This window comes from Grammomys surdaster, unplaced genomic scaffold (genome assembly GCF_004785775.1).
Source record: "Grammomys surdaster isolate TR1022 unplaced genomic scaffold, NIH_TR_1.0 1019, whole genome shotgun sequence".
In the NCBI taxonomy this organism is placed as follows: Eukaryota; Metazoa; Chordata; class Mammalia; order Rodentia; family Muridae; genus Grammomys; species Grammomys surdaster.
The window spans coordinates 296,216-320,041 of NW_021605438.1; the positions used below are offsets into that span (position 1 = coordinate 296,216).

At 40.6% G+C, this 23,826-nt stretch overlaps 1 protein-coding gene across 1 annotated transcript in view; it reads left to right on the forward strand.

Annotated features, from left to right (window-relative positions):
* Positions 1 to 23,826, forward strand: part of Dnah9 (dynein axonemal heavy chain 9) — a 315,810-nt gene that overhangs the window by 185,692 nt on the left and 106,292 nt on the right. The window contains exons 43-48 of the mRNA XM_028783166.1: positions 1,185 to 1,381; positions 7,749 to 7,911; positions 11,922 to 12,045; positions 20,987 to 21,129; positions 21,511 to 21,672; positions 21,827 to 22,060. Coding sequence (XP_028638999.1) covers positions 1,185 to 1,381; positions 7,749 to 7,911; positions 11,922 to 12,045; positions 20,987 to 21,129; positions 21,511 to 21,672; positions 21,827 to 22,060 — 1,023 coding nt within the window. The remainder of the gene's footprint in view (positions 1 to 1,184; positions 1,382 to 7,748; positions 7,912 to 11,921; positions 12,046 to 20,986; positions 21,130 to 21,510; positions 21,673 to 21,826; positions 22,061 to 23,826) is intronic.

Here is a 23,826-nt window from a genome sequence, read left to right on the forward strand (position 1 = left end):
TTTTTTTTTTTTTTTTTTTTTTTTTTTTACTTATTTACATTATACCCTGCTCACTGCCCCCTCCTGGTTACTATTCCCTTCCCACAATTCTTCTCACATTTCCCTCTCAGATAGGGTTTTCCGTGGCCCTGAAAAGAGCCTCAAAAGTCAGGACACATCTGATACTCAGTCTTTAAGCCCTCTCTTCTTTTTCTCAGACAGCAGGCCTGGTTTCCCTCCTTTGTGTTTGGTGGATCTTGCCCAAGGAATTTATAAGACTAACACTGTCATGACAGCCCTGGCAATGGCCCCTACTAGTTACCTGTTCCCAACATGGATTTCCTAATCTGAGTTTTAGAAAGCCTTCCTAGGATACATTAATTCTAATATATTTCTTCCTACATGAAATCTTAAGTATCTAGATTTTGACAAGGAAATAATTTACTATTTGCCCTCTAGTGCAAACTAACAATAGAAGCCTCCAAAATGCTTAGAGAATAAATTGTTAATGAAGAGATGAAGAGTTGTCTCTGTTTAATTAATCAAATTGTACTAGTCATTATACAATGTGCTAATATTTGTCCTGGAGTAAGATTTGACAAACAGTAAGGCAGAATCCGTATGAAGGTGTTATAAACAGTGCATTATACTCTAAATGTTCTAATATTGGAAGCAACCTCATATCTAAACCAGAACATTAAGAATGGGGAGCTACTAGCATATTCTTCAGAAACAAAGCCATCTCTCTGGGTGGACTAACTTCACAAGACATGCTTTATGACCATACCGTAGGTTCGGAAATAAGAACCATCGAAATGGCTGTAGGGTAATTGAGGCCACCAGACAGTGGTACACTGTATCCAACATTACCAAAGGAGGCCTGCCTAGAGAAATCCAGCCTGTCCTCATCTGCTCTTCTAAACTCAGAAAGATTCTGACAGTGGTTTAAAGGTGGATGACTCCCACTTTCTACTTCCCACCATCAATCCATAAGGAATAACATTTATTTATGAATCCTTGGAGCTGGTAAACTTATGGTAAAATCCACCTGCCAAGGAAGTGTCAAAGAGAAAATGTCCAAAGAGGCACTGATGCTTAATTTTCACGGTGTTTGTGGAGAGAGAAAGCAGCCAGCTTGGTATTTCCACCATATACGCTACCAGATAAGAATACAGAAGAACCTCATCTCTGTGTCTCCTCACCAGGATAACGAAGAGATGCTGAAGCAAACCCAAAACCTCAACATGTATTGTCATTTTGCAAATGGCATTGGTGAGCCCAAGTACATGCCTGTGCAGTCATGGGACCTTCTGAGCCAGACTCTGGTGGAAGCCCTGGAGAGCCACAACGAAGTGAATGCTGTGATGGACCTGGTTCTCTTTGAGGATGCCATACGTCACGTGTGAGTGTGCAGCTCTTCCTTGCCTCCCCTCAGTGGCTTCTCCTTCCCAGGGTCAGGGGTCTCATTTGGTTATTCCAAGTCACTTTTTCCTAAAGTTTATAAATTAGTTCTTTGAGAATTTCATACAATGTATTTTGGTCAGATTCTCCTTCGACCCCAATACAGCTCCATAAAGCCTGAAGTCAGTCGCTATCAGCCCTCAGTGAGGGTCAAGAAGGCTGGTGGCAGTTCTACAGCTGCAGTTTCACTAATAGCCATAGGGGACAGTAGAACACAGGGTTCAGCTTCAGCAGGCACCAGGATCCCTGGCTCCCCGACATACACACATGGGCACACATATGCACTCACACACACGCACGTGTTTTTCTGAGTACACATGTATTTCAAAACTCAAATATTATGCATGTTCTTACTATTTAGTGTCTCACTGGCAATAGTCACCAGCTCTCCCAGATAACTTACACTCACACAGTGTGGCTCAGATCCAACCATTTACATTGTCCAGTCTGAGTTCTACTTTAGCACTCATGGTGCCTTATAGTATCCTTCCACCCTAACCAAGTTTCCCAGGGTCTTCATTGATAAATTCTCACTGACACATGGCTGGCCCCTGAATCAAGGGAAGCTGATTTTCTTCCTCACCCATCCCAAGAACCCCAGAGCTCAGAGATGGACAAGGCTCCCTCCTATCCTCACCCTCACCACAATGGCACAATTTAAGCCATTTTTCTCTTTTAAAGGGGATATTTGTTTCTGTGTGTTATGTGTATAAGGGTGTTGCCTGAATGTTTATATGTGTACTATGTACATGCCCAGTACCTGTAGAGGCCAGAAGAGGACATCAGATCTCTTGGAACTGTGATTACAGGTGGTTGTGAGCCACCACTGGGTGCTAGGAATCAAACCCAGGTCCTCTGCAAGAATAGTAAGTGCTTTTATCCACTAAGCCATCTCTCCAGTTCTGCCCACATTTCTCTTTCTAACCTTCAGAAGATGCAGTCATTCTGAAGCACACGACTCTACTTTAATGTCTCTGGCCTCTCCTTACCACTGTCTACTGGAGCCCAGTCACCTCCCATCATTTAGCACCTGGACAGTCAGTCTTCTCCTCGCCTCTGACTTCACTCATTCCCAACATCCAGCCCTGAACATTCTATTTCCTAGCCAATATGGCTCCTGTGACCTTAGCTACATGCCCCGGCCCCTCAAACACATATTCTTCCTCAGCGTGTCTGTTCTCAGTGATGATCTCTGTTCTAGTGTCTAAATTACAGGCATCTCTGTGATTCTCACATCTGTCTTTCCCTTCTACTACCCTCCAAGCTTCAGCTGTTCTTCAGCTCCATCAAGACTTCCACTTATAGGCCAGATGCTTTAATCATACTCTTGTACCCATTCCCCTGCTATGTCTTTTTGGGTAACAAATGGTTATCCCAGTCCAGGCTTCTCTAACTCTACTGTCAAAGTGTCTATGGGACCAAACACAATTCTCGTTAAACACACTGTCGCGTATTCCGTCCATCTCCCAATTGTTGAAGAAAATCCCTCAAACATGATGGTTAATGTTGCTTCACCTTTGTGGCCAGACATATCTTGTAGACCCTAACTGTGGCCTGAAATTCTCCCCATCTACTCTGGGAACTTCATTCCCTTTAGCTTCCTGAGATAACTGCACAGATCTGATTGTCGTCTCTCTCAATCTCTGACAGCCCTGCCCTGGCTTCAGAGACAGCTAGAGAATACATCTCTTATTTTACTGAAATAATAAAATGACTAGAAGAGAATGCTCATGCTCACCCCAATGCACGCATCACCAACCTGAACACCCCTTCCCCGCCTCACTGCTTCAAGCATTCCATGAACAAAAACCCATCAGCCTCCCTGTTTCAGTTCAAGAATCAGTTTGTTCTTTCTGAAGGCCAATCACTCTATCTATCATGGGATCCCATCCCCCTTTCACCTTCTTGGTAACTTTATTTCTACCTGTAGCTATTTCTCTTCCCCTTCCTCCTTTCCCTTCACCCCATCACTAATTTCTGGGTCACATGTATCAGCATATGTAAACATTTTTCACTTGTCAGAAATATAAGCTATTCCTTCACCCAAGCTCCCTTTTCATCCACTACCCTCCATTTCTCTGCACCTCTTCACAACAAAACCCATCAAAAAGGTAGTCTATACCTGCCACCCTTTCTTGCCTCTGTTTCTCTCTTTGACAGGCTCTTCTTGCCACACGAACAAAGCAGCTGTCGCTGCGTTCATTCCAGACCTACCTCTCACTAAGGTCAAATGCTATGACCAGGTCCACATCTCATGCTCCTTGACTAGGTGCTGCCTTTCTCATGATTTTCCACTTTGTTTAACATCCATCCATCCCTCAATCTAACATATGTATGTAGACTACATAATATCTACACAGCTACCCTACTCAGCTTCCAGGAAGCATTTCGGCCTCACTCTGTACCTTCTTCTCTCTTTGGGAGTGGATTGCCCCTCTGACGACTTCCTTCACCAGCAGCACCTGCTCTGTTCTTGCGCCAGTCTTTAAACTACATCTTCCATTTCACTTTGGCATCATCTTCATCTAACTTTTTATTTGCCTCTTTGAGATTTTTTCTCCTACTGTATATTTTTATCATGTTTTTTTACTCCTCTTAGCATCACAATGATTATTAATCACACAAACCTTTGGACATACTGCTTTTGTGCTCCAAATGCCTTATTAGTCCTGCAGAAGAGAGAGAGAGAGAGAGAGAGAGAGAGAGAGAGAGAGAGAATCTTCAAAGACTCAGCTTCCTCCAGCTGTGCTATAGGGCATCTTCAGCTTTTGTTTTTAATCTCTCCGAAATTCAGTGTTGAGCTCAACATAGACAGTCTTGGTTTTCTGGCCCAGGAGTCCTCTAGAATATTGATCTTCTTTTAAAGTTTTGTAATTTAAATTCAGAGTCCCTTGCCCTTGTCAGAGGTTGTTAATGAAGCCCCAGCTGGAGTCTAATGCTGACTGCTGCAAACTTACCCATACCAACTCAGAAACTTCAGCACTTAAGGATGCATTTTCCATCTAAATATTGAGTAACACAGCCCATTCTATGCTGAATCCAGGCCTTCAAGAATAGAACTGTGAACCAGGCAACACAGAGTGACCCAGTTGTACCCCAATTCTTCCTCCAAGCTTGCATCTCTCCTCCAGGAATCCAGTCTGGCCTCCATCTTTTCTGAATGAGAAGATAGAGCCTGTATACTTAGTCCCAGTGTCTCCTTCCATCAGACACCAATTCACAAAGAATAAAAACAATCTCCCACACAGAGCATAATGAAGAATTATAAGCAATTACAAGCAGTGCCTTAAATGTGAGACTGAGCACAAGCCACTGGGTTCTGTTCCAGTGTAATAAAACTGTATTGGATAGCTTCAGTGTACTTGCTCTGTAATGGTCACAGAATAAACATGCACACTCTTTAGGCATGTGGAAATGATAGTTTAATATGAGGGTGAGAAAAGGGTAAATCTAGCTGATAATGACAGAGCATAAGTTTCACAATTAAATAAGTGGAGTAAAAAGGAGAACTAATAAAAGAAGTAAATGTAAGCCAATAAATAACTCCTGGATATTTAGGCAGACAAATCTTAGCCACACAGAATTCAGTGACATATGGTTTTAAGTCCTAAACATTTCTCTATGTCTAAGACAGAAAACAAAAGGGTAGAAGCAAAAAATTGAGGGGAGCTTAGAATATGAATGAAAGGACCTTACAAACTTAGAAGCAAACCTTGGGTAAAAAAAAATAAAAATGCACAGATGAAAAATATTGTGATTCATACACACAAAAATTACTCAACTCCCTAGAAAATCACATTAAAACCATAATATTTAGCTTTTAAAGTTGTCAGATGTGTATGTGTGTGATAACTACATACATACATGACCAAAGTTCATGCACAGTGCATGCTGTTTATGGGTTATTGATACACAAACACCTATATATATTTAAAAACCAAATATATAATCAAATACATCCCAGTAGCAAGTATGCTCCCCAGGATAGATGAGGCAATGAGCATCCACAGTTTCTTATGCTTGTTATGACTGAGTCAGACGTCTTCCAAAACTACTCCAAAGCACCAGCTCCATGCAGAGTTTAGCTAAACCTTAATTTTTCACCACTGTTCACTTTGACTACAGAGTGTCTATTGTAGCATCTTCAATATATAGCAGAGGTACAGGATCCAATCTCAAATGGATCCTCTGATTCTTAGCCAGAAGTATCATGCCCAAATTCTGATTCTCACACTGTAGTGACAATTTTGGAATTTTGGATTCTTCAAAAACACAGAAATATTATAAGAATGCGTTATTATTTTAATCTCAGAAGTGGGATATGGGGCTGCTTCAGACTGCCCACAGCAGCTGACAATAATTTGCTCAGTGCTCTAGCAGAGGCATGGGTTTGCCAGTTGCAGATAGTTTCTGTGATTTTGGAATTCTGGGAAGTTTTCAGAGGGTTTATAAATTCTAGAGCCCTTATAGGTGGGGTTGGTGGTTGTTGGTTATTTAGGGAGGTTGGTTACACTTTGCTAGTAGCCATGGTGAAAGAAGACACAAAAGGAAAGAAATTAGGTTCAGGGGTTTTCATACTTGTTCTCTCCTCTATCCTTGTTTCTCTCCTGTCTAGTGTTTAAGTGTGAAACAAGGGGGATAAAGGGTAGAAAAATGAATCCTCAAAAGTAGCAAATACCAGCTATACTGCACTCTTTTTTCCAAGATCACCAACATTAGAATTCATGGGCTTACACTCTAACTCAGTGAATACATCCCAGTGTGTTCTCACCCCTAGCATTACGGATCAGTTTTACTTGAAAAGAGCACAGATGGGCACCACCATTCTGAGCAGCTTTTTCTTCCCCCAATTAAATTTCCTGAGCCATTTAAAAATTGCCTTGCTGTTTGGCTCAGCAACTTTACATCTAGGAAACTCACCCCAAGGAAATGATTAGAGATATAAACAAAATGTTATAACACATTATATGAAACTGAAGATATTGGAAACAGCCTAAGTATCCAATAGTAGGATATTTCAGACAAGCAAGTTATTGTATTTTTATTATCAATATAATATTGAAATTCTATATGGTGGTGTTGTACCATCAAAGGCATGGTCTAGCAGATTGCTTAATGGCTTAGAGAAGTCATCACAATCTACTGCTAAGTGAAAAACTGGTCCCAGGACACTGTACCCAATGTTTTGGAGTTGGCTTGGTGGTAGAGTGTCACGTATCATTGTGAGGACTTGAGTTTAATCATCAGGACTTGGAACAAATAAACAAAACATTATGCTCAGTATATATGCTGCCCTCGGATTTTAAAAGCTGCAGGATAAAAATGCATTGACATTTCAGATGTAATAACCAAATATATATTCACAGACATCTAGACACACTAGTCTGCAAACCCATAAAATTAATGTCAGTAGGATTTATTGCTAGACAATAGAATTGTGGGTTATTTTCCTGTATTTTTATATATTTTGTAAAATGAGAAACCATTCGGTGCCTTATATAAGATCCAGTGCTGGTGGAGATTAATGGAAGGTTGGAATGAGAGTCTGGAGGAGGCTGCAGGTGTATCATTTGAAGAAGGCCTCTTAGGTTTGTAGTGGCTTCCATCATAGGTGATGATCTAAGGCCAGAGGAGACCTGATGTACTTTCCCACTGCTGGAGTAGAGAAATGGATACTGGGAGTGCTGACATTTCAAAGGGGAAGAATCCAGAAGCCAAGGAAGTGATATCCACAAATATCCATTGCTTGAACATCTGCATCCAGGAAGGATTAGAGGACTGAGGCTCAAGCCTGAACTCTCTGCTTTCTTCCTATGCTTTAACCTGTTCTCAATCTTCATGACACAGACACTTCTAGCCTTGTCTTCAAAGCTTCAGCCTTTTCTGATTATTTTTCTAATAGCAGGTTTTTTACTTTTCTTCTTTTTCATGGTTCCTCATTTACCCAAAGTCAAAAATGGGTGAGAAGGAAGAAACTGGGGAAAAGGCAGGTCCAGTGAGAGAGAAGAAACATGTCACCTGAGTCCCTCTCCAGCCCTATCACTCACCCTGCCAGGCCTGCCAGTCTTCCCTGGCCATTTCCCCCACTCTTACCAGATCATTGGGACCTCTAGCTTTATGTAAAGCCATGACAATTTCAGTGCACTTGAGCAAGATGATATCATGTTTGAGGGCAAACTATGAAAGTTCCCCTGAGTTCAGTTGTGCCTCCAGGAGAGGCTCCCATTTCCTCTCCAACCGTTACACCCCTTGTGCTTCTCATTGTGGACAGTGGACTTTGTGATATGTCTCTGCTTACTCCTCTCCAGCTGTCACATCAACCGAATCCTGGAGTCCCCTCGAGGAAATGCTCTGCTAGTTGGTGTGGGGGGGAGTGGTAAGCAGAGTCTGACAAGACTGGCAGCTTTTATTAGTTCCATGGATGTGTTCCAGATCACTCTTCGCAAAGGCTACCAAATCCCTGACTTCAAGGTAAGTTTGGCCAGTGTAGGGGGAGACCCTATGGCTTCCTTAGGGTTTTTATTGCTGTGAAGAGACAGCATGACTATGGCAACTCTTATGAAGGAAATCATTTAACTGGGTCTAGCTTATAGTTCAAAGGTTTACTCCATTATTTTATTTTCATGGTAGAAAACATAGTGACACACAGGTAGACATGGTGCTGGGGGGTAGCTGAGAGTTCTATATTTAGAGCAGTAGGCATAGGAAGAAATAGTCATACTAGGCCTGGCTTATGCATTTGAGGCCTCAAAGTCCACCCCCCAGTGACATACGTCTTCTGAAAAGGCCAGACTGACTCCAACAAGACCACAGCTCCTCATAGTGCCTCTCTATATGACCAAGCATTTAAACACATAAGACTACAGGGGGGTGGGGGCACTCCTATTTAAACTGTAAAACTCCACTCCCTAGCCCCCATAGGTTTATAGTCATAACATAATGCAGAAATGCATTCAGTTCAACTTCAAAAGTCCCCATAGTCTTTAACAGCATTAAACTTGTGTAAAAGTCCAAAGTTCAAAGTCTCTTCTGAGATTCATGTGATCTCCTAACCCTAATCCCCTAAAAATATCAAAATAAAAAAGCAGACCACATTCTTCTAACATATAGTGGCACAAGATATACTTTATCATTCCAAAACGGGACATAATAAGAACATACTATGCCCAAGCAAGACCAACACCCAACTGGACAAACTCCAAACGCTGCATCTCCATGCCTGATATCAAAGTGTTTTTCAAATCTCCAACTCCTTTCAGTTTTGTTGACTGCAACAAACTTTTTTCTCTTGGACTGGTTCCACTCCCTATTTGAAGCTTTCCTCAGCATGTATGCAAAGCTCTGAGATCTCCAACATTTAAGATCTACAACACAATTCATAATTCACCTTCACATCTTCACACAGTTGCCTCTCTAGGCCTCCATGCAGGGACACTCCTGTTACATGCCTAGACTCAGCAGCTTTCCTTAGTCACAGAGGACCCTTTCTTCTATCCTTAACTCTAAAACTAGAACCACATGACTGAAGCTGCCAAGTTCTATTGCTTGCTGGGGCTAGAAAATAGCCCCATCATTCAATTATATCTTCACTGGGTTTCTGTCTTTGATGCTTTCCTTCACTGCCTACATTTGACTGTCCTGAAACTTGATCAATAAACCAGGGTTGGTCTCAAACTTAGAGATCCACCTGCTTCTTCTACTGGAGTGCTGGGATTAAAGGAATATGCCACAACATCCAGTCCAAAACTGTTCTTTAATTCCTTTCCACAAGTGTAAGTTTAGCTGAGTGGGGTCTTGCCTGAGGTCGCTACTCTCTTAATTCCATTTAACATAAGGCTTTTCTTTAATCTATTTATCTCCTCAAACACCGGATTTAGCTACATTCCATTTTCTGGTACCCTTTTTATCTTTAATCTGTACATCAGTATTTTTCTTTGCTCAGCTGGCTTCTTTTCATTATAGATCTTCATAAGAGTGAACACTAATAACCACAAGACAAAGTCAATACTAGGCTGTTTTGAAATTTCCTCTGCCAATTCAATTAATCCAAAACTCTTCAATTTACCCTCAGGCATATTCTTCAGACAAGGGCAAAAGCAGCCACATTCTTCACCAAAATATCACAATACTAATTTTCTTCTCATCTGAAACCTCTTGAGCTAGGCCTCCACAGTTCAAATTACCCTCAGCACCAATGTCTTCCATGTTCCTACTAGAATTGCTCATTAAATGAGCTTAAAGCATTTCACTGGTTTCCTAACCCTAAGTTTCAAAGTTCACATTTCTCCAAACAAAAGTATGGTCAGACCTGTCACAGATTGCTGGTACCCCACTCCTGGTACCAATTTCTGTCTTAGTTAGGGTTTCTATTGCTGTGAAGAGATACCAGAACAGAGGCAACTCTTATGAAGAAAAACATTTCATTGGGGCTGGCTTACAGTTAAGAAGTTTAGTCCATTATCATCATGGTGGGAAGCATGAAGGTATACAGGCAGACATGGTGCTAGAGAGCTAGCTTAGATGAGAATTCTACATCTGAATCAGCAGGCAGCGAGAAGGGACAGTTATACTAGGCCTGCCTTGACCGTGTGAGACTAACCCCAGTAACATATTTCCTCCAATATGACTATACCTACTCCAACAAGGCCATACCTCCTAATAGTACCATTCCCATGACCAAGCATTCAAACACATGAGTCTATGGGGGTCATTTCTATTCAAACCACCAACACCCTGCTTCTCTCTACCTACAGTCACCAGCCACCTACAATCTTTTTCATCTTTCCTTGGTTCACCACATTTCCTACCCAGAGCCTCCCATTAATTGTCCATGTTCTCTTTAGTTCCTCTGCTGGTAATATATGAGGTTTTGTTTCTCACTAGACTCAGTAGAAGGACAGGGTCTTTTCAAAGGTCAACATCTGTGGAGCCTCATCTTTTACATCAGTGTGGCTTGGCTCTTGTCCAGTCTTTCAAATTTATCACACAGTTTGTTAGCTGCTTTTGTAGACGTGGGAAGGATTCAGAGAGTCTGTCCAAGTTTTATAAGAAATTCATATTGTAATAGATAAGAATAACTGCTGCCTCTGGGCCTTTCTATGATATTTCCTGGTTTCAAGGTATAAGCACATGGAAGTCATGGTCTATGCTGTGGACAGTGAAGAAAGGTAGGATATACAACTTTCAAAGGTCACTTGCCCAGTAGTTTCTTGAATCCACAGCCAGAGCCATGTCACTGTAGAAAGTCATGGTATAAATTTCATTGGGAACTGCTGTTAGTATTCTTGAGAGAACTCCAGCCAGCCCTGAGCCAGACTCTACCCACCTGCACTCATAATCTCCCAGGCAGTAATAAGAGCAGATGTTCTCTTCTGTTTTGAAGCCACAGTCATTTGTTAACACTGACTGCATCTAAGGTCATAAATCAGGCTCATGGTCTTTCTTCATGTTTCCAAAGACAAGCTATTGGATGGTAAATAGGCATTTACAAAACAGTGTAATGCTAAATCTTGGCTATAGATCAGAATCTCTAGGAATATTCCAATAATGCTGATGTCTCCTTCCCTTCCCAAGTTGTTCAGAGTTAGCTTACATGGGAGAACTACCTGGGCACTGGGACTGCTCACAGCATCCTCTGGGTGATCCTAATGAAAACTGAGAAATGCCATCTTAGATCAGTCTGCAAAAGTGAGGGATAAGAACCATTAATCCAAAAAGAAGGCGGTTGCCTTGGACGTGTTATTTGAACACTACAGTAATTCTACAATAAAAGAATGTTCAAGGCTGTTAGGAAATATATTATGAAGGGCACTAGAGAGAAAGGGGCATAGTAAGGGGCAATGTATAACTTTGTAAGAGTTATATACAAGGAGCCAAGACTGGATACACTGGCCAAATTCAGGACTTGGCATCCTAGCCTCAGGTTTGATCGATCTTCAGATTTGACTGGGTTTCTTCTGTATGGTTTTGTGTTTACACCTTTGTCTATGTCCTCCAGCACATTTTTTCCAACCAAGTCTTCCTCTGGAGCCAGTCATAAGAGTACAAGGCATTGCTGGTATGGGATGCATTTATTCCCGTACAGGTAATCCTTGTACATGACTTTCCTGGTAGCTTACCTTCTGGAACAAGTCATTCCCTCACTTGATGCCATTAGTAAAACAGATGAGCAAGGACCACACCTGACCATTGGGAAGGACTACCTAAGCTAACATTCTGTAGGGGCTCAGCAGCAGTGTATGGGCAGCTGTAGTTGTATGAATTAACAATCCCAGTATGTGATCTTAACAGCTCACCTCCATTGAACTGAGACCTAGAAACATGGCATATTTCTCTTCCTCTTGCTGAAAAGTAGTGCTCCTCCTGGCCTCACATTGTCATCTTGCTTTGTTTCAACTGAAGTAGATAAGAAAATGGTTCCTTTCCTGAGGAATGAGTTGTCTATCTCTTCTGAGGGATCTGTGACATTGATGGTCTTGCAGGTGGACTTGGCCAGCCTCTGCCTGAAAGCTGGGGTAAAAAATCTCAGTACCGTGTTCCTTATGACTGATGCCCATGTGGCTGATGAGAGGTTCCTGGTGCTCATCAATGACCTGCTGGCATCAGGTAAGAAAGTCTTTACCCTTGGATATCTCTAACAAAGTCTGAGTCATTGAAATGTAGAGGCGTGGTCTGACATCAGGAAAGTCAGGTCATAGCTAAAGAATATTAACACAGTGAAGGGCTGATTTGCTGAAGCCTTTCCCAGGGCTGCTGCAGCTTACAGCCATGCTAGTTCTTAAAGTCTATTTTCATTGTGGACCGAGCAGTGATTTTGAGTATCTTTGTTGGATAGTATCTGATCAAGGGAAGAAGAGTGTGTAAGTGTCTGAGAATTTGCTTAGGTTAAGAAAGTAAATGCTATTTCCTTAGAATGCCCATGACAAAGAAAAAAGGGAGCGTATATAGGTCTTCAGACTGTTTAGGTGCTGGGAAAAGACAGAGGGAGAGAAGATGTGCTGATACCTCAGGGTAAGATCAAGTCACCAAGGGTTCTGTAAGGATTAAGAATCTTGATGAAAAAAAAGGGAGAAGCAGCAGCAGATGTAGAATTTCTCCATATAAGTGTCCTAAGATTCTACTGAAGTCCATGTGCATTGCCAAATGCCCCACAACTGAGGAAACAAAAAGCTCAATTCTTCCTGCTTTGTAGTTCTTACTTATGCAGGAATTCACAATTAACATAAGTCCTTCTAAAAAAAAAATTATGTGTGTTTAAAGCCATGTACACAGTCATGTGAAAAAGTAAAACACACGAACAACTCAATGTAGTTGATAAATTCTGCATATGATAATAAGTTATGCATCTGTATGAATGTGTCAATCAAAGAGAATATGCTTTCCTGAATCTTACACCAAACATGCATGTAAAGCACCCTTTCCCTGGGTCAAGAGAACATTCAGCATCCAGATGTTCCTAAACAACAATCCCATGTCAATTTCTTGTACTTCAAAAGCCCATTCTTCCAGAGCTACCCCTGCTCCATTTCATACTCTTTAGCCTAAGGACTATAATCGTGGAATATTCCTCCGCCATCTCTCCTATTTCACAAGGGTTATATTCAGGATGATGTCACTGTTACACAGTCGTTGTCTCCTTCATAGCATACAGCATTGCCTCTCATGGCATTTGACAGTCATTCCATGAAGAGCTCCTGGCTCCTGGCCCAGAACATGTGCTAACAGGTTCTGTCTTGTTTCTAGGGAGCATCTCTGCCCTGAATTCCTCACTGTGCTTCTAGAAAAACCCAGAGCCTACACTTACATCTTTGCCACCTGATCCTGTTTAAACTCACTTTATAGCCAAGAGTTTTCCTGCCAACTCTTACACTTGTTCTCCAATAACAAATGTTTCCATTCTTACATCCCATCGTTAACAGTCTATCATAGTATTTAATCTACAATATCGCCACACCTTTTTGTGATTGTATTAAATGAGACAGGGATCCAATTCTTTTTCCACACTAAAGCTATCTTAAAGCCTAATTTCTGAAACAACTAAAAGAGTAAAACAGAGCTTCCAAAACTTACAGCTTTGGAGATGTTGGGCATGGTGCCCACCTCACCTTGGATTTCACCTGGCACCAATCCAGCCAGGTCACCTTCTCCAACATTGTTTGATTTTAGCCAATTGAAATTTCAGTCCTCAGTGAACTATCTTTAATTTATTTCATTTAAAAGACAATTCTGTTGAAGTGCAGACCAATTTCTGAAGCCTCACCCAATAAAACGTACGCCTGCTGGTGCAGTTTTCCCTTCAAGGTACAAATTTTCCTAAAAATCATGATTTGTGCATGCGTGTTTAAGTAGGACAGCAGGTTGGCTTTGCTTGTTTTCTTCTTATAATGCTCTCCCTTTTAAATTAGGAACATCAAATGAGAGGATTAGAGCATAGCTTCTACTTTTCACTTTCAAATAAATAATTTCCGACTGGGAAGCCACTGAATGCCAGTCCAACCAAGTCCATGGGGGTTTCTAAAACATCTCTCAGTAATCCTTCAGTTCTGTGGGGTTGTCTGACCACTCAATCGGTTGTTGGAACTCACAGTGGAAGGATGAAATTATACCTTGTGATCTAAGGTCAGAAGAGTTGGGTTCTAAACAAGAGGGAGAACTCCGCCACAGTTCTGGGTTGTGAATGCCTTTCCTGGACCTGATGCCTTGGGCGCTCCTCCTAATGACTCAGTATGTGGTAGTTATCTACAAGTCAGGATAACTCTAAAAGTATAGTGTATGCTATTGATCTCACCTTCCTGCAAAAGTCTGCCTCATAGAGCCAGTGACCTCATGCCATAGGCTATGGTGTTTCCTTCCGTGTACTTTCATTTGTTAGTATTATGACATCACTGTCAAAATCAAGCCATGATGACAATACCTCCCCAAAAAAGAAACAAAAGGAGAAAAGCCTAAATGATCAGCCTCTCGTTCTCCTCTTGTATTCTAGACTCTATACCAGTGATCCTTGCCCCTAGTGTTGGCCCTTCCTTTAATATCTGTATAGACAAGATAGCAAACTGATGCTGTTTTCTCTCCACCCATCTCTGAATCTGTATCTTTTCTATCCAGACCACCCCAATTTGTCAATCTTTGCTATGACAAATTATGACAATTCTTATGTCCTTCCATCCCAGACAGCCCCTTGGTATTATAATTGAGTCGGGGCCTGTCTAAACCATGATCCCATATAAATCCCTGACTGGGTACAGATGTTGTGTTGGGAATGAGTGTAGCTCTGTGTGGTGCTGTCAGTAAAGTTTACTTCTGGAGTGAGAGGATAGGCCCATTGGCGGATAACATCAACACAAATAGCTGAATACATGTGTAGGTTGGAGACTCGGGCACCATATTCCCTAGTTGTCACATGCAAGTGAATCTGGTTTCCTGGGATCTAAATGAGAAAGGGCAGTTACCCAATCAAGCAAGGCAGGAAGACAATCCCCAAGTACAACACCTTTCAGTGCCTCTCTGCTATTCACTGACAGTCAAAAGGTCTGAGTTTGCTTTCTCAGGCTTAATGAAACACAAAAGGAAAGCAAAGGTTACCAGAGCAAGATAAACCTTTTCCTCTAGAGGGTTTGGAAGTTTTTCTCACTTCCTCATTCACTAACAGACCTCGTACAAAATCATCTTGAGTTTGGTAGTCAAAATTGTCTGTGAAGAGTTGAGCAGGGACAAAGCCCCTTGATATAGAAAAACAGTCTTTCTGCTACTCCTTTTCCCATTGTTACCCTCACTGAGGATTATGAGTTAGCATCCCTAATTCCTTGATGACACACACTAGCCTCTCTCCAGACATCCTGGCCTCCACTGTTACTTCTGAACCATATCCTCTTCACCCATATCTGAACACTCAAGTGTCTTGTTGGTAATATGCCTTCACTGTTTCACACTCAGGATTAGGAGTGGCCTTGTCCACTTGAAAAATCAGCAGCTACACTCATTCTCACTGAATTAACACAAGATTATAATTTTAAGGAGACTAAAACTATACTATCAGTTGTTTGCTGATTTTACAGTGCCAAATAATCCAGGGACACAAAAACATAATGATTACATATCTACTATACAGTTTAGAAGGAAAGCTAACAAAACTAGAGTCATTGCAAACTTTTATTTCATTTTTCTTCTTAGTCCTTAATGTCTCTTGGATCCTAAATGGCATTCTGGAGGTTGTCTTTAAACTGAAGTATATAATACTGTGTGGGTAATGCCATGAGAATGGTATGTCATGTGAGACATTAGGTATTACTATAGGATAGTATGTTTGGTTAAGTCTTCCTACCATAGACAGTGAGGAACATGGGTACTGAAATCCCCTGATTTTTCTTCTGGGAACAAAGTAAGCAGTTTTGTGTTTGTTTGTTTGTTTTGTTGGTGGTGGTGGTGGTAATGTTTAACCATAGGATCTAGATGGGGTCAAAGCTGACAAACAAGTATAATACTGAATCAAGCACTTCCCTTTCATCCCAAGCTCCAACTGACTGAACCCATACCAAGGTATCAGAGTCCCACCAATACACACCAATTGCATATTGCTAATCTGGTTTGCATGATACTGTAGCATTTAGCCTGTAAACACCTGTGGATAGAGATGGAGAGGCCCAACTTTAGGCCCTATAAGGACAGTTTTGAGATGTTTAAAGAACTTCTGCCTTTATATAGATCACAAAATTCCCTAAGGCAGCTTTCATCAAATCACATATTAATATATAATCACAGAATAAATGATGTGGATGTTGTCAGGAGAAATAGAGGGAGGCATCTGAAAATGGGAACGATGCTCACAGTTCAGATGTTACTAGATATTCCATCCAGTGATCTTGTAGGTTCTCAGGATCTTGAGAAAACCATGGCGAGCCTGGATGAGTTTCTAAATGTCCCAGAGCCCTAGTCATCTTGTCATGAGAATGTTCCATACGTTCAGAGCAACAAATCTTCTCTACAAGGTCAGAAAGGAAATACTGTAAGCTTTCTGGGTCACCTGGTCTCTGTCATAACCACTCAATCCTGTCACTGAAGTATAAAAATAAGCATAAACAATACATAACTATAAGAGTGTGGCTGAACCTAATAAAATGATTCATGGACAATAAAATTTTGAACTTCACATAAGTTTTGTGTGCCACTAAATATTGCTTTATTTCAAACATAAAGGATTATCTAGAAGTGTTTAGTTCTCAGCTTGTAGGACACACCACAAAGAGACAGCGAACAAATTTAGCCTGCAGGCCATTGTTATTATTCTCAGTATGCAGCAGTTTTAGAGAAACATCAAAAGTACATCAACTCTGCATCTTTCAAATGAAGGAAAGGTGAAAAGGATGTGAACCAGTCAATTACAAATGTCTTAGATCAAGGGAACTCCATACCCTACCTAGAGGGCTGTAACATACTCACACACAAGGAAGTGCAGGGGAGCACAGCAGCCACAGAGCTGGAAACCCAGCTTGCTGCAGAAACCATGAGTGTGGCACAAGCCAGTTCCATCTGTCTAACAAAACAACACAAGCTGCACCCTGAACCCCAACACTTCCAGCACACTAAGTACCCTTTTATTGTCCTAGCAGTTCTCTCTGATCTCTTTTTTTTTTTAATCAAGAGAGCTGAAATATATTACTTCATTTGGAAGTCTGTAATTTGACAAATGTTAGCACAAAGTATTTATAGACATATAACTAATTTTTTTAGATTTGTTTTTCTTTTTATGTATTTTTTTATTTTTTGTGTTTGTTTTGCCTGCACATATGACTGTGCACCACATGTGTGCCTGGTGCCCATGGAGACCAAAAGACATTACCAGACACTAGAGTTAGGTGGTATGAACTACCATGTGGCTGCTGGAGTCAAACCCTGATCCTCTCTGAAAGAGTAGCCAATGCTCTTAACTGGTGAGCGATCCCTTCCGCCCTATTTTGATCTTTTAAATAATTTAGGCTCTGGCATAAAACTCCTACCTGAGTTAGCAATATTAGCCAAGAAACTCCCTGGGTCTGAGTTTCTCTGCAGTGTGCCCCTGGCCCTCATTCAATATTTCCCTTCCACCTCTCCAAGGTCAGCCCTTCCACCTGAGCAGGATCCAACCCAAGTCAGAATTTATTTTTCTGTCCCATCTCTTTTGATTTCTGCCTCACTTGCTTCCTGCCTTTCAATCATGTCTAAACCTGTCCATTGTTACCTAAATATATATTTTTTTCCTCTGACATGAAATTCAAACAAGTCTTAGATCGTTCACTCAAACTAAATTATCTGAAGAATAAAATTCACAATATTTGCAGTACCAGCCCCACATTGACTGATTTCTTTACAAAATATTTTGAACATTCAAAAATGGAGAAAAAAACCTCTTGGAATTGGAAATGATGTTGAAAGATTAAAACTTTCCCCTGTGTATATGAGTTCCTTTAAGTAGGTGCTGGCTTACGTGGTTATCTGATTATATGCATTTTAACTTTACCAAATAAGAGTAGTTATGCTAATTGACAGCCCTGCTGTTGGGGGCTCTATGATGTTCCCCGTATCTTTTCCTCCTACCTTTAAGGACACTCGCTTATCTGATACTAGGTTGTCAATGAATGAAATCTCATATTCCTTTCCCATTGTGCAAGGGACTTTGAACTATATGCAACTCAAAGTATTTATTTAAGAGATTAAATAAAGAGGGTAAAAGCACTTGCAGCCAAACCTGGTGAGCTGTTTCACTATGCAGAACCCACACATCGAGAAGGAGTTCATCCCTTCAAGTTATCCTCTGACCTCCACACGCTCTAAATCTTTATTGGATAGCTCCACCCCTCCAGTACCTGTCATGTGCTTAAATAGTTTCCCATTGCCCCTTAGACTGATGTTTCTTATGGTTTTGTAGATGTTCTTTATATATTTTGGACACTAACTCTCTTTATTGTATGGGTGGTAAATGCCATTTTAAAGTCTATATTCATCATACCAATTTGGTTGTAACGTCATAAAATTAAACTGTAGTTTTAATGTCTTAGGGTTCTCATTCTCTGTTTCAGAAGTTCTGTCTTACCTCCAATGCCTATATTTTAATGTCTAAATTGTCCGTTTCTGTATTTATGTTTTTAATCTACCTGGAATTTATTTTCACATTGTAATCTAACTGTTCTGTGCTGTTGATATCGAATTATCCTGGCATCTTCACTTATTACTCTCTCCCATTGCTCTCAGTCTTCAATAGTAGATGCTGTTGTCATTTCTTTTATCTGAGTTGCCCCTTAAATACATCACATTTATTATGTTAATTTACTCCAGGACCAATTTCATGTTGCCTTAACAGTCTTGGCCTTACAGGAAGACTTGGCTTCTGACAGGGTAACTACCTCCTTCTATCTCTTCTGTCCTCTTCCAAGTCTTTCCTGGAATGTATCTGTTAGGATCTATTTTTGCATTGGGTTTTTGTCTGTGTGACAGATGTGGGTCTCACTGCATCATGCCCTTGTGCATGTCTCTCTCTTTTCCCACTAGAATTTCATTTCTATTCTTCAACAACTCCTTGTCTCAGGCTTCAGACCTTGCACATTTTATGTATTCACTATTTAGCTGCCTATAGTTATGTTGTTATTATAAATGATAACTTTTACATTACCTTTTATCTTTTGCTGGATAAGAAAAAAATACAATTTATTTTACCATGTTGCCTTTGTGTACAGTGCAGTTGGCATTAAACACTCTCATGAGTTCTAATTATTAATGTGAACATTTCCTTAGATTTTTCTTTGTATAAAACTGAATTTCAAATGATAATGGTTATGTCGCTTTAGTTATCTTTATACACGCATCTGGTTTTATATTTTTTTGATTTTTACACAGTCTGAAATAACCCTATATGATGCTGAATGGAAACACAAGAGCAGCTCTGGCTATCTTGTTCTCTATGTAAAACATTCAGTGTTTTATTGTTAGTATGTTTGGGATTGTGTCTGTCATTAGATTAAGAGAAATCTTACTTCTTCCTGTCTGCAAACAGTGTTTTAGAAACTCTGCCTCTATTTTAATGTTTTTGTTGTTTTAATCCTTCAAAAATATTTTATTACATTTACTTATTTATTGTGAGACATAGAAAGTACATGGGCCACAGTGCGTGTGAGGCTAGAGGGTAACATGAAGGAGTGAAGTCTCTCCTGCTAAGACCATGTGGGCTCCAGGGATCAGATGCTGATCATCAGGACGGACACCAAGTGCCTTTACCTGCTCAGCCATCTCACTGGCCCCTGTTTTGCTTCTTAAATCCTTTAATGTAGCACACTTTTCATCAAATTGTCCAAGATGCGACATCTTGGCATTCCCATGAAGATCCCTATTATCTATACCAAATTTATGGATTTGTTTGATTTTTAAATTGTATTCATTTCTGGGATTGAACATTCAATGCATTCTCATATACTACCTCATTAAAATGTTCTATCTCATTTTAAGATCTTGCCGACGTAGTTAAAAATTAACAGTTTGGCATACTTTCAGCACATATCTCTGTTGCTATGAATGAGTGTAGACTCTTTTCATAGTTGCAAACCTCAGATAAAGTGAGTAGTTTCAATCAACATTTTTGTCATTACAATGAGGGTAGGCACCTATCCATGTGTCTAAAAGACATTTTATTTCCTTTATTGCAGAATCCCCTTTCCTATCCTCATTTGGGAAGAATGTCCTTATGTAGTGTGGAAATAATTTGAGTAGCTGCCTATCTTTTGCAGTTCCAGGGTCATGCTACAGTTTTGTCATCTTTTAAGATTCCAAATGTCTCCATTTAGGGGCATCAAATTAATTTTTTAATTGGTTGAGCTGTATTCAGAAAATTCTTTTTCACTCAAAGCTCTTAAGAATTTTTTTCCACACCATTTTCTGGTCCTTTTATCAGTTTTTAACAGTTAAACAATTTGGTTTATTTAAAATTCACCATAGAATACAACTTAAGATGAGAAGACAATCCTGGTTTTGTGAGTCTTAGTTCTGCAAATACAGTCTGCTGAATTCTTAGGTAACTCACCCACCCCCAAATCCCCTTGATTTAAAGCATGGTGTTTTTACATTAAATTCCAGGGTCACATCTTGGCTTCATGGGTCCTGTAGGAAGTGACTGTTCCTCAATCTCCTTAACCATAACCACAAGTATGTTACTTTTGGCCCCTTTTTACCGCAAGACTTACAAATAAGTATGGTTTATATTTTCTTCTAAATAGTGAACTCCTTAATGATACAGTTGATAAAGGTCAATAATATAGTAGCTGGTAAATAAATGCCTTGAAGAAAAGAAGAAATGACTAGTTGAGGTGTTACCACAAGATAACAAAAAGATACCCTATATCCCTTCCTCTCATTAATTCATTTGTTCCCTGTCTTGGTATGATATGATACCTGTCTAGTTTCACCAGTACATGAACATGGTGGAAAAACAAGTGACTTACATCTTAATGCCACATAACTCCCTTTGTGTGATCACATCAATTAACGTGATGTCAAAGCCACCTGTCTGTGCCCTCTTTATCCCCAGGTGAGATCCCAGATCTCTACTCTGATGAGGAGGAGGAGAACATCATAAGCAATGTGAGGAATGAGGTCAAAAGCCAGGGACTCGTCGACAGCAGAGAGAACTGCTGGAAGTTCTTCATAGAGAGAGTCCGGCGACAACTCAAGGTACAGAAAGACTGACTGCTGGACATGGGCATGAGTGGCTACAGGATGTGATAAATTAGATACTGTCTCCTCTGGATTGTGTCAAGAGGAGGTGGTGCAATGATCTTTTAGCTGAGAAGCACTGCCAGCATACAGTTTTCCTCTACTTTATGAACAGGACCATCTTGTGCACAAAGTAGCCCCAGCATTATTGAGCCTTAGCTAGAAAGATGGGTTGGCATGGGAAGATTATAACTCTGTTCAGCATGCTTTTCAATTTTCTAGGAGATTAGCAACCTGAACTTCTGCCTGTTTCTCTGTGGACCTCTCTGACACTTCCTTGGTTTTTCTTCTCTTTCTGATGTCACCTTTTTGGTCCTCCCTCTCCTTCCAATATCTCAGGTGACCCTCTGCTTCTCCCCTGTGGGAAATAAGCTAAGAATTCGAAGCAGAAAGTTCCCAGCCATTGTAAACTGTACTGCTATCAACTGGTTCCATGAGTGGCCTCAGGAGGCCCTAGAGTCTGTGAGCCTCCGTTTCTTGCAAAATACAAAGAACATTGAGGTAAGAGGGGAAAGGGCTCCTCTGAGGGTCCACCTCACCTCAGGCATCCAGGGGTCAAGGTTAAAGTTGGAGGTTGGATAGAACTGTTGAGCATAACTTTCCATGTGCTCAAGGGTTGGATAATCATCTTCAATCTCATTACTTCTGGTGTTAGCCTGCAGTGAAGCAATCGATTAGCAAGTTCATGGCCTTTGTCCACATAAGTGTCAATAAGACATCCCAGTCATACCTGACCAACGACCAGCGCTACAACTACACCACGCCCAAGTCCTTTCTGGAGTTCATCAGACTATACCAGAGCTTGCTGGAGAGAAATGGCAAAGAGCTCCAGGCCAAGGTGGCGAGGCTGGAGAACGGGCTGTTAAAGCTGCACAGCACCTCGGCCCAGGTGAGCAGTGTCTCTCTCATCTGTCCAGTGAAGAGCAGCCCCAAACCATTGCACTGAAAGTTAAGGTCTGAAAACCTTCTGGGGTCATCTAGAGCCACCATATCATCAGAAATAGTATCAGAAATCAAGAGTAGAAACATACATCTTCAGACACTGTCTTGTCTGCCCCCACTCACTGAAGCTGGAATCTTCTAAGGGACTTTCTCCCCTTCCTTAATGCCATCTTTTCTTTCTCCTCCATTTTCTTTCCTTTTCATTTACTGTCCTTCTGCTATATATATTTGAGTTGCTATAACAAAATATCTGAATACTTTATAAAGAATAGAAAGATTTTTTTATTCACCATTCTGGAGTGAATAAAAAAATAAAAGCATAGCACCTCCCTATGCTAAGCTCTAGTGAAGGCTATGTGATAGTGGTAAGACCACACACAGATATTATACAAAGTATACAGAAGAGGGTATTGGGAAATTCCAGGCTTGCTTTTTATAACAACCCATTGTCATATAAAATAATCCTGTCCCATGAGACAAGATCAGCATTAATCCATTTGTAAGGATGGACGTCTTAGGATCTAGTTGCCTTCTACCACACTGAAGACTACAATTCGAGCACATGACCATATGAACACTGGGGAACACATCACAACCAAACCCTACATCTTCCATACTCAGAACCAAAGTAAAAAGATGATGAGAAGAAGTGGTTCAGAGTTATAACAGTGTGTGTGTGTGTGTGTGTGTGTGTGTGTGTGTGTGTGTGTGTGTGTAGGCATTTATACTGCATTATCTCTTAAATTGTCCTTAGAAGCTCTTATGTAAATGAATCCTGCCTCGTTTTGTTCATTCTTATACTATTTATAAGTGGTTGGTTATGATAAGATCATTTCACCCTTTCCTTTCTGTATTTTTCTAGTTACTCTTTCAAATGGAACTGGCTTATTTTTTTTCCAACCTTCTATTCTTCCTTTAAGGACTTGAAGAGCTTCAGTACTTACTTTGCCTCCACCCATGTTTGTCAAATAACACCTTTCCATTAAGGGCCCATTTCTATCTTCTGTTTATCAGTAACCAAGTCTGCCGCTAACTGGGGTGATGACATTTCATGGCTTTGCACAATTCAGGGGCCATTGTGCTCACCATAATGATCACGCATTCCAATAGATAGCTGGCCTCTTGATAAACATCACATGTTCCTGTAGAGAGCCTATTGATAAACATCACATGTTCCTATAGGTATATGCGCTTCTTGAAGAGCATCATATGTTCCTGTTGATACATGTGATTATCTTGTATAACCCATGTTAACAGAGGACAGCTGTCCCTATTCTTCTCTACAAATTTTGCTTCCGGAATTATGCTTTTAAACTCTTCTCTCTGGACTTTATGTCTTCTCCCAATTTTAGTTTCTTGATTCAGAATACAATGTATCTAAAGGACTTAAATTCATTCATTACAATCTGAAAATAAAATTCCTCTTGTACTCTTCTTCTACACTAATTCAATAGCTGTTGCATGCTCTGTTCATCTGACCTGGGCTGGCCTCTAGGAGCCATGAATGGCTATCTGCACCGGTTCCTGTGCCTGAACTGGTCACATTCTCACTTATGGCTGTCATCCTGCTGGTCATTTCCTCTGCATTCCAGGAGAGGCTGTCGAGTTAATTTCAACAATCCTAGCTTTATGTTATGTAATATTGCTTCTGTTTTATAGGCTTCCAATCGGAATTTTAATGATGCCATTGTACTTTAATGCCCTAACAGTCTT